The following is an 11,189-nucleotide window of genomic DNA, read 5'->3' as shown; positions in this document are numbered from 1 at the left end:
TAAGGTGAAGTCTGAGAAGTTGAGATAATTTCCATGATCTAATGAACTAATTCCTCACCGCCTTTGAAAGAGCTATAAATCCTAAATTGTTCCTCAACCCCCCCCCCCCCCCACCCCCAAACCCCCCTCCTCCCCGACAAGCCAAGGCCAGGGAAAGGCTTTAAAGCCCCGGTGTGGGTGGAGGAAGCCACGCCGGTGAGGAGGAGCGGGCCAAACAGGGGGAGGAGGACTTAACTGGAGTGTGTTAATTTGTATCTGGAGTTGTGATGTCTGAGGGGAGGGCTGGATTAGAGAGCAGCGGCCCGGAGAGAGACGCGGGGAGTCGGATTTCAGCGTGGAGAGGGGCCCTTGAGTCCCGACGCACTGAAGCTGCCTTTGTTTGACTGGGAACCAGAGAGAGAGAGAGAGAGAGCGAGAGAGAGAGAGAGAGAGGAAGGAGGAGGAGGAGAGTGAGTGGTTTTAAGTTTGGAGGGAGTAAGAGAGAGAGGCAGAGTGGGCTCCATCTCTCTCTCTCTCTCTCTCTCGCTCTCTCTCTAGTATCACTACCACATATGAACAGGGCAACTTTAGTGTGGACCCAAACTCCCCGTCACTGAAGATGACTCCACGGTAAATGAAACACCCTTTGTTTTCCATAAAGAAGCTGCTTTCAAATCAACTCTGGCAACTTTTCTCACTGTTTCATCCTGTTTTTTTTGTTTTTTTTCCTGGTGGTCCCGGGACAGCAGCATTCCTCGCTGGTTATTTGGATTATTTGTGCTCGCCCTCCGGTTCTGCAGCCAGTGCTCCTCTGCCTATCAGCTGCTGGACGGTATGTGCTCCCACAACTTGTTGCTGAAGAGTTTTGCCCCTCTTAACTTTTTTTGCTTGCTCAGCGGATTGCAGGAGTTGAATAGGAATGATGAAGCTCTGCTTTCCTACACTGAAAGAAGTGTGTGCTGTTGATCTGGAATACATTGCACTGACACAAGGAATCCCTTCATGGAGATCTTATGAATATTGTTGCAGTTATGTTTGCATTTTTAGGCTAAATTATTATGTTGAAGAAATGAATGTTTAACTTTGTGAATTCTAACCAGTGCTGGTTAGACACAGTTACTGTTAAACCTTAAACTTTGCTGGTAAAGGAGGAAAACACGACTTTTCCTTCATAAGAGCTGTTTTCAAATAATGGAATATTGTTGTATCGCTCACCTATTTCCTGCTGCTATTAACAAATAATATATTGAGATTATAGAGCATCCGGCTCCCACTTACATCCAGATTAAAGAGCATCTTTCTCCCACTAACATACAGATTATAGAGCATCTCCCTCCACTAACATCCAGATTATAGAGCATCTCCCTCCAACTAACATCCAGATTATAGAGCATCTTCCTCCGCTAACATCCATATTATAGAGCATCTTTCTCCACCAACATCCAGATTATAGAGCATCTTCCTCCACTAACATCCAGATTATAGAGCACCTCCCCCCCACTAACATCCAGGTTATAGAGCACCTGCCTCCACGTCATCCAGATTATAGAGCATCTCCCTCCACTAACATCCAGATTATAGAGCACCTTCATCCAACTAACATCCAGATTATAGAGTATCTTCCCCAACCAACATCTGGATTATAGAGCATCTTCCTCCAACTAACATCGGGATTATAGAGCATCTTCCTCCACGAACATCCAGATTATAGAGCATCTTCCTCCGCTAACATCTGGATTATAGAGCATCCTCCTCCCACTAACATTCAGATTATAGGGCATCTTCCTCCACTAGCATCCAGATTATAGAGCACCTTCTTCCTACTAACAGCTAGATTATAGAGCGTCTTCCTCCACTAACATTCAGATTATAGAGCAACTTCCTCCAACTAACATCTGGATTATAGAGCATCTTCCTCCCACCAACTGATGTAACTTCAGCTGAATTTAATAAACTTAATATTAATCTGAGCCACACAACGCTGACAGCTCAGCTCAGTTTGCATGTTCTCCCTGTGCATGTGTGGTTTTCTTCCCAGGTACTCAGATTCTCTCCCAGAGTCGACACACATTATTATTAGACGCCTGTTAGTGACTCTAAAGTTACCTGGAGGCATGAACATGTGTGTGACTGTGACTGTCCATATCTATGTATTCCCTCCAGCACCCTGCCACCTTCAGTGTAGTAAAGCAGGATAGAACAATGAATTGATGGTTTTTACGTCAAGAAACATTTTTATCAAAGTCTTCAAACTCCCTGGAGGGCAAAGACTCTGGAGACGTTCTGTTTGGACTCGACTTACTGTTCATCCAATGGAAATAAGGAGGCAGCCTCCTGTGCAACATGGAGTTCTCCACATTCTTTGGAAAGTTTGTCAGCTCTGCTTCTAAATGAATGTCGAGGCTTTAGATCGCAGAAGGAAGATACCTTAAGGGCTTCGGCGCTGGTTTCAATTATTTCTGCTCCTGTTGGAGGGAATTTATTATTCCTGCTGTGTGTGCTTTCACAGCTTTAAACCAGATTGATTAATAGATCAATCAGGACGAGTTGGTCTGTTCCCAATTAGTGCACAAAGAATTGTGGCTTTACTTTTCCATTGAGAGTGGAAGCAGGGTAAACCTCGCAGCGGGTGCACGCCGACTGACGAGCGCCGCAATCAGCGGCGCAGCGCAATTCCCTGCATGACGTAATGGCGAATATTTGGGATGAAGGTCGTCGCCGCTTTTATTAGTTTTCATTCTGGCCTTCAGATGGACGAGAAGAAGAAGAAGGGCCAATATGCCACTGCTGCCGCCGTCAGTGCGCTGGAATCCAGATTGGCATTTGGAGTTATGTGTGTGGATATCTTGACCTATGATCACCACAAAGACCTCCCGGTCACAAAAGCCGCTTTGTCCACGCCTGGTCCCAGTGATTACAAAGTCTCTTTAGCTCAAGCTTAATTGCCCATCTGACATTTTGAATTTAACACCAGTTGGAGTTTTAAAAAAAAGTGGATTCACTTCCAATCCAACGATCTTGTAAGAAGGATGTTCAAATGTAAATGAGGGAGGAGGCATGACATGGAAAAGCTTTTAAAAAGAGGCGTCGCAGTCCAGTTTCCTTCGCTGTAGCTCCTGCAGATGTTGGCGGAGCCAGAGGCTCCGCTCTCAGGCTGTTTGTGCGTGCGCCACATTTATAATCCTCTGCCATGATTCACTTTTTCAGGACGGGGGGAAAAAAATAAAAAAAAGTGCACGCTGGCTGAGTGCACCGGGGACAAATATTTCCAGGCCGCATGCTGTAAATATTCTTGCAAACGGAGCTGTCGCTGTGGAAACATTAGCATTTCTGTGTGTGATTGGAGAATTGGAGCTGATAAAAGGATTTGCTGCGATTCTGCAGCTTTTGTTTGCTTCTGATGTTTGTTGATGGACCGAGAGGAAACAGAGCTGGCAGCACAAAAAAAACAAAAAAAGAAAAGTAAGCTCAGGTCTCGCTTTCAATTTAGAACCTTAGTGTTGGTGGTCTTGTCTCCATGGCAGTGCTCGTGTATTATTGGCTAAGGAACGGGTTTACATGACATTTCATGTGTTTTTGCGTTTACACAGCAACGTTTTGAAAACGATCTCCATTTACATGGAAACAGCAAAAATGCTGACAAAGCTGTAATTGGCATGCCAGGCCACGAGGTGGCACTGTTGTCAACTATAAAACCACCAAGTCCCCGGAGAACACGGGAGTCACGACACTCTGGAGGCCGCCATTGTTGTTTTTTGTCCACCTACTCAAGCATGTGAAGAAGAATGAATTACTTCGGCCGTGGAGTAGCAGCGTTTCACATAAGTTGTGGTTTCCCCTGTTTCCATGGAGACAAGGTAGCAGCATTTTCAGAAAGTTGCGTTTTCCCTTTTCCACGGAGAAAGACCGGCAGCGGTTGCAAACATCGTGTATGTGTTTACTGAATACAACAAAATTGTACTGCAACAGAATTACTCATAGAATAGGAAATTATGGTTGAAATAGATTGAAAGTGTTTTAAAATGACAGAAAACCAATGAATACAGTTAAAAAATATATGTAAAATGCAAACAAATGAAAGAAAAAATGCATGTATGAATAAATTGGCATGACTGCTTAAATGATAAAAAAAAAAAAGCACAAAAATACAAGTAAATAAAGAGAAATGTGTAATAAATGAGGATGATGCGCAGGTTCAGAAACAACCACCTGTTCCACGGTAATGATTCCCCCGTAACATCCCAGTCCTGAACGCTCACCGTCGGGGGAATTCGCCGCTTTGCATTTTCAATATTGAGTCGCACGTCGACAGACATCAGAGCGCCACATATCTACACTTTATTCCAAGAACACACACATCGCGAACTCCATCTGCGGCGCACACGGTCATTATCCTCACATTATAGTGGCTTTAATGATCCAAAATGACAAGAATGCCCAGGACACAGTTGATGAAGAGGATGATGACACAGCAGATTGATTGGAGAAAGAAAATGGTAATGATGGAGAAATAACATGCAGTAATATTCCATAATTAAAATAATTGCCAAAGTATTTTTACATCAATAGTAGTACAGATTAAAAGTGATCACATTATAATGAAAAATGACTGATTGCTTAAACTTGTTGCTCAATTAATGTTTCAAATAATCATATTTCGTGACTTCCTGTGTTATTATGTCTTCAAAACTCAGAAGTATACCCGATTAAAGATAGAAATATAATCGTATAGATGCCTGCATGTCCACCACCCCATACACATCATGACAGGACATTTCAGAACCTGAAAGTTCTTTGTTTTATTTAAGTAAAACACTCGAATCAATAAGTCAACTTACACTCTAGTTTCTGTACTTCTACTGAAACGGAGGATCTTAGTACTTTTGCCACCTCTGGGTATTCATTAGCTGTAACAATATATTTAATGGACCATAAAATGTTAATATTTGACTAAAAACACTCTCCTTTTTCTTATAAAATCAAAAAACTGCTCCAGCTGGCCTAGAAAACATTCTGTGTTGTTGTTGAAAAAAAATACAAAACTGAAGAAGATAATTGCTGCAGCAGAGTAAAGAAACAATTGGCATGAAATAGATTTTTGTTTTGTTATGATTTTGTGTCCGAAGCTTAATTACTTTACGAGGGAGCATCTGCTGAATGTCTAAACAAAGATCATGCGATTACCATGAAGCGAAGGAAAGTCATTTACACTGTGTAAAACTTCACTTGTAGAGTATAAACACACGCCAGAGTGGTCCGAAAAACAACATCTGGCTACTTTTCTCTTGACGAACATTTTGTGGTGGTCGTCATGATATCACCTGATTGTTTTTTTTTTTTTTTATTATTATTTCGTGACTGCCTCGATGTTTCTCATGAACTATACCTGCCTAGTCTCATGTGTTTCATTGGGAAAAAAAACCCCTCCAGAGACACAAATGTGATGTAAGTTGACTCACTTGTGTATTACATCATATCTCGCGGATGGAAACGAAGCGGACGTTCATTTATAAGAACATGTCACACTCTTTAAAAGTCTCCAGTGCAGTTGTGTGACCTCAGTGTGGCCCTGCGGTGGAGACGACCTCGTTCAAAAATGATGCCAGAGTTAAAAGATCCAGGGACTTTAACTTAACATTTGAACACATGTTAAAAAATCCACTGTCATGGGGTGATCTGCTGTTACTGTTCTGATGTGGTAATCCTTAGTTACCCATGTTGAGATGAGATTGTGGTGAATTTTTAAACATGATTTACTGAAATACTGTGAAAAAATAGCATAAAAACAACGATAGAGGGAAAAAAAAAAGTCCTTAAATCTTACGTCTCTGCAGCTTATTGGATGACTTCATCAATAGTTTGCATTTTATTTGCAGAAAGGTTTCCAGTTTGCACGGCAAAGTTTTGACAACAATGTGCGTTTCCATGGAAACGGGCCGAAATCAATGCAGTTGGGCCAAAAGTCTTGCCTTGCTGTGTCCCCATCCTCCGAGATTAAAACAATAAATGAGGTACTTTGAAGAATGCAACCGCATGAGGGTATTGATATTTGTCTTCAAATAAGTGAAAGGGAAGTTTTACTCCAATGGAGTGCAAACGCATGAAAAATCTACTTAGTAACAAAGTATTTGTACTTTCTCACGTCCCACCTCGATCACATCATTTCTGTTAATAAAACCAATAGCAGAGGATTCGTGCTCTCAGAGCTCCTTGAAGACTTTAACATCTTTGTGATGCTTGTTGACCTTTTAAGTTGCAAAACAAAACAAAACTAATAATAACTTTATATTTTACAGATGATTAGTTCAAAGCCTTTTATTTCGCCGCCATTCGCTGAAATTAATGAGTTCCCTCATGAAGCTTTAACGTTTTACTCTCCCGGATTTCTTTGTTGCAGTGATCGTGATTCAAACCATTGTTGTGGTTGATTACGTTTTCATGCGTCGGCAACTGATTCAAGATGTGTCGCCGGTTGTTTTGGGATGCAGCCTCCTGCATCTGTATTCCCACCGACTCCCAAGCAACGGCCCAGTTCGGTGCAGTCCGACAGCTCACATCATCACTGGGACTGTAGCACATTTCCTGCATATAACTCATTTCCTTTTGTTCCTAGTGAAACTCTTGAAAGCCTTTTTTTTTTTTCTTCTTCTTTTTTTTCAAAGAACACAAGACCACATGAAAGCAGTGAAAGGGTCAGTGTCAGAATTTTAAAGGGGGCTATGGGTTTTTGCTGACGAAGCACTTCTGATGGCTGCTCTGCAGTCTCGGTGGCTGTATCCGCAAATCATCTAAAACAAACCTTAAACCGAAAACATGTGCGTCGGCCTGGAGCGTAAACAGGAATCGCTAAATTCGTCCCGGACACAACAAGCTACTATTTAGGGCTCGTGAACACGGTGTGACAGGCGGTGTGGGATGAGATAGACGCCTGTGTCCAGCGCTTGAAGCTGCAGGACAAAGACAGGATGTGTTAAGTTTAGGAAGGGTTCTGTTTAGGGCGAAGGTGCGACTCGAAATGTCACTCTGACTTCTCTTTGAGCTCTTTTCTTTTATCTTTCCAGTGGTTGCTCACAGATTTGTGTGATAAACTGCATCGTAATGTATTTTTTAATTTGAGAAAGCTTTTTTTTTCCCGGGACTTCCTAACAAGTTCAAATGCTCACGATAACGTATCTTTGCTTGGTCTCATTAATCCTCCATAATCTGAACGTCCATCGCTGGAGCAGCAAATCAAAGCTTTGGCCATCAAAGGGTTTTGAACTGTTTTCCTTCTTTGGTAAGTTGATACTGGAAAGTTGAGCTCAGACTGAACACCACTTGGGTTTCTTTACTTAGCCATGCCACCTTTATATAGGAATCGTTTTCCCTGTGTTTTATGCTCGTGCATCTTGAAGTTCTTACTTCCATGTCTTTAACTCTAAGCGTCTGCGTTTGAACGACAACATTTTCGAGTGAAAACAGAACTTCCATTGCGTTTTGGGGTCCGTTTACACAACAAGGGTGTTTGGAGTAATATGCAACTTTTCAAAACACGCTCTTCATGCAAACGGCAGAAAATGTAACTTTTGGAAAAAAAAAAACGCCCTCTTCGTGGAAACGGTGGAAAATGCAACTTTTTGAAAACGCTCCTTCTCCGTGGAAATGAGATTAAACGCAACGTTTTGAAAACTCTGTGGAAACATGAGGAAACACAGGTTTTTGAAAATGCTCTATCTCCATGGAAACGGGAAAAAAACGCAACTTTTTGAAAACACTCCAAACTCTGTCTCCATGTAAACGACAGAAAACACACATTTTTCAAAATGCTCCGTCTCCATGGAAACAGGAAAACGCAAATTTTTGGAACCACTTCTACTTGCACATGCATGAGTCGATGGACAACAATGGCGGCTTCCCGAGTGTCATGACCGCTGTACTTGGTAGTTTTATAGTTCAGTCACCGTAATAACAACTTGGTCGTCTGTCCGTGTGAATGTCTGTGTCCTCACCATTGTCAGTGTTTATAGCATATTGTTCTCTGTGCATGTGTGTATGTGGTTTTAGTTCCCAAAACAACCAACAGCGCCCACTCATGGCCTCGGATACTAACTACATTGTTTTCTGTCGTTTCTGTGTGAAAGGACATAGTTTTCAGAACAATGCCATCAAAGATTAAGTGTTTAAACTTGTTGTGTAAAATGTGGACCAACAATACTGAACAAAACAACTCAATATTTATCTGTTTTCTTCTCCTACTAAAAGTCTTCTTTTCCTTATTTTAGAAATGTTCCCATTAAGTGTTGCCATAGCAGGTCAACTCCTTCCATCGCTCTGTGTTTCTTGTACGCACCAACCAACACGTTTAATGTGAGGACTCTGACTGTACGGTTAGAAAAGAGCCATGGTTTCGCTGAACTTGCTCCAAAACCTTAGAGTCGTCATCGGTGCTTTCATAAATACTGTACCCTTAGGCATCAATGGAATAACGCATGTCCGTGGGTTTTTATAAAAATATAATGCCAACAACTTTTTTCCCTTAAGACCAAACTCCCCTTTCACTCACTGTAGTAATCCTTAGACATTTGCTCCACAGTGCCACGACCAGGCCCATGTTTTCTCTAACTTTTTACAAAATATTGGACTCTCTTAACCCGAGCTCAGACTTTCCTTCTTCCCAGAGGCGCCATTTCAATGACTTTGTTGTTTCCCTCGATGCCACATTGGAAAATCTTAATGTTGGCATGTGAGACGTGTGGGTTTGGATGCAAAAATGCCAACTGCTGGCTTTCGTAAAGGTTAGATATGATTAATAATGTGTTTTTTGACTAAATCAAATGCTAAGAGCGCAGCAACACTAAATTGTTGTTATTTAGGTTGACAATCAAGGATTCATTTTGGACCCAAGAGAACAGGTTGCTAAGTTCTACGATGGTTCTGAGTTGGTTTTACCTTAAAACCAAGGCCAAGTCAGTACCTTGCCCCTCATGCCTCACGCCATCCCTCCAACTAACCGCCACGCCTTCTTGACATCGATTAACTGAAACTGACCCAATTCAGACGTATTGGTAAAGGAGAAAAAAAACCATGACAATCATCTGCAGCAACAACAGCAGCTTACGTCGCCTCTTTGCAAGTTGCTGCATCCTTTCGCTGAGCCTTCGTCTTCCTCCAGATTGGAGACATTTTAAGTAGTTTGCTTTTCGATATGACTGTCGGGTCACAATTTCCACTGAGCAGTCGGCCTCTGGACCTGAGAAAACCACCAAACTGCAAGGAGGCAAACCGTCTGCTCCACACTCTACTGTTACTTTGACACCTTCTCCCTATCAATACTTATAGATTGTCAGGACTTCTTCTAGATCCGATTTCAATCTTCTCCAGATGTTACCAGTGTTTTGCTGTTGACCAGCAAAGACTGCTAGATTGATCTTTTCTGTCATAGAGCCACTTTTTGAGTTTTTAAAAATCAAAGTTCTGTTTAAAACATCGACTTTCACACTGAATTACCAAGTAATTCTTTTTGGTCGAAACTTACTAGAGATATTCTGTCTCTTCAAGTCTTATTCCAGCGAGGTGATACTTGACTTGTGGCCAAGGTTGCTTAGTTGGCAACTTAGCTTGACCAACAAACCAATGCCATTAGTCGACATAGCAATAGATGTCAAGCTCAAAGTTGGACGGTTATGACACGGGGACAATAAGATTGAAATCAAAGTCTCAGACAATATCAGCCTTGGGAAACATCATCCATCCTTTCAGCAACGCTTTTATTTCTTGGCTCGTAAAGCTGTCCGCTGGTAATAAGTTTTGAGTAATTCAAGTTGTGGATGTGATGCAGGATTAAAGGATTTCTTTCTTTATCAAACAGTTGCTGCATATTAACATACCCACAGCTGTAAAAAGCCATTGTTGTGCTGTACTGTGTTGACTTACGAGCTTACGAGTCTCCTGCAGAAACGACCCAGCTCGGAAGAGATTAAGAGGTGCATCAAAACTCCACTTTACGGTCATGTAAAGTGGTCCAAATAAGCATGTTTGTTTTTCTGGGAGGGGCCCGGCTTCCTGGCTTTTTGAACCACAGCAGCCCAATGGGTGAAAAAACACGGAATTTCGAACAGTCTGGAAATTGTCTGTCAGTGTGGAAAGATAGGGCTGAAACAAGCAGGTGTCTGTTCAGCTGTGTGGAGACCACAGAGGGAGGGAGGGAGGGAGAGGAAGGACATGTTCTGTCATACAGCAAGGCAGCATCTGAGTCTGTAATGAGGTCATGGAGTACAGGCCAAAACTGTGTGGCTCGAACATATGCATGGATTTCAGTGCCACTTATTTACATGCTAATTGTATTCTCAACACTGGGGGAAAGAATATCGCCTGTATCGGTCGGTGTATCAGACTGTCAGGATAGATTTATGAGGACCGTCATCCTTTTTCTCTGTGGAATATCCCCTTTGCCCCCTCCTGTGCACTCTTGTTTGAGCAGACTGCTCCTTCTAAAGCAGGCTGTGGATTCAGACGAGAACAAGGCTTTGCCAAATTTGACTTAATTATTAGCCGACTGAATTTGTCACCGCATTCAAACCTTAAAGTCGTTATTTGTTGTTTAAGCCCAAGGGTCTGCAACCTTTATGATCGACACAGCCATTTTTGTCATTTTCCACTGAGTCAGCTTTAATTGGAGCTGAAAACATGTTGGACCTTTAGAATGAGGCCGACACAGCCTGTACATTTTCATATGCAGTTGTTTTAAAACGCGTACAAAAACTATTTTAAGTTGCATTTATGAGGTTTTAAACACAGCCAGGACGGTGAGCGTGTCATTACATTTTACCTGCTTTTGTACCTGATTTTAGCAGTTTCACTTCTCTTTTCCAGCATTTGACGTTTTTTTGTTTTTTTTTTAAAGACAATTTTGACATTTTAGCAGTTTTAACAGTTTTGGCTCTTTTGAAGCATTTATTCATGTTTTTAATTTTCATTTTTTTTGTTTTAGAAAATGCTTAGTTTAAAATGTTTACAATTTTCTTGGTGGTTTTGAAGGTTTGGAGCCTCTTGTGGACTGGTTTTGGCCCACGGGCCTTATGTTTGACACCGCTGCTGTAGATTGTCGAAAGACTCTCAGTTCTCACTTCTCTGAGAAGGCGACACCTCAAGACATGTGAAATTAGCAGAGCTTAAATATTAACCTCTGTTTACTTCGCAGCCTAATCCAGTCACGGAAAAAGCTTCAGGTG

At 41.9% G+C, this 11,189-nt stretch overlaps 1 protein-coding gene across 2 annotated transcripts in view; it reads left to right on the top strand.

Moving 5' to 3' along the window:
- The first annotated feature begins 461 nt into the window (after positions 1-461).
- LOC308125692 (uncharacterized protein) overlaps positions 462-11,189 on the top strand; it is a 70,599-nt gene continuing 59,871 nt past the window's right edge. Inside the window, exons 1-2 of one of the 2 annotated variants that reach the window (XM_080489624.1) lie at positions 462-609; positions 729-811. In XM_080489624.1, coding sequence (XP_080345750.1) covers positions 599-609; positions 729-811 — 94 coding nt within the window. In that variant the 5' untranslated portion in view covers positions 462-598. Of the gene's footprint in view, positions 610-725; positions 812-11,189 lie in introns of both variants that reach the window. The other variant, XM_080489623.1, reaches the window with a different exon arrangement.

Source organism: Lipophrys pholis (assembly GCF_963383615.2).
Source record: "Lipophrys pholis genome assembly, chromosome: 20".
NCBI classification, from domain to species: domain Eukaryota; kingdom Metazoa; phylum Chordata; class Actinopteri; order Blenniiformes; family Blenniidae; genus Lipophrys; species Lipophrys pholis.
Note: the sequence above shows the minus strand (reverse complement) of the source record. Positions and strands in the feature narration are given on the sequence as shown.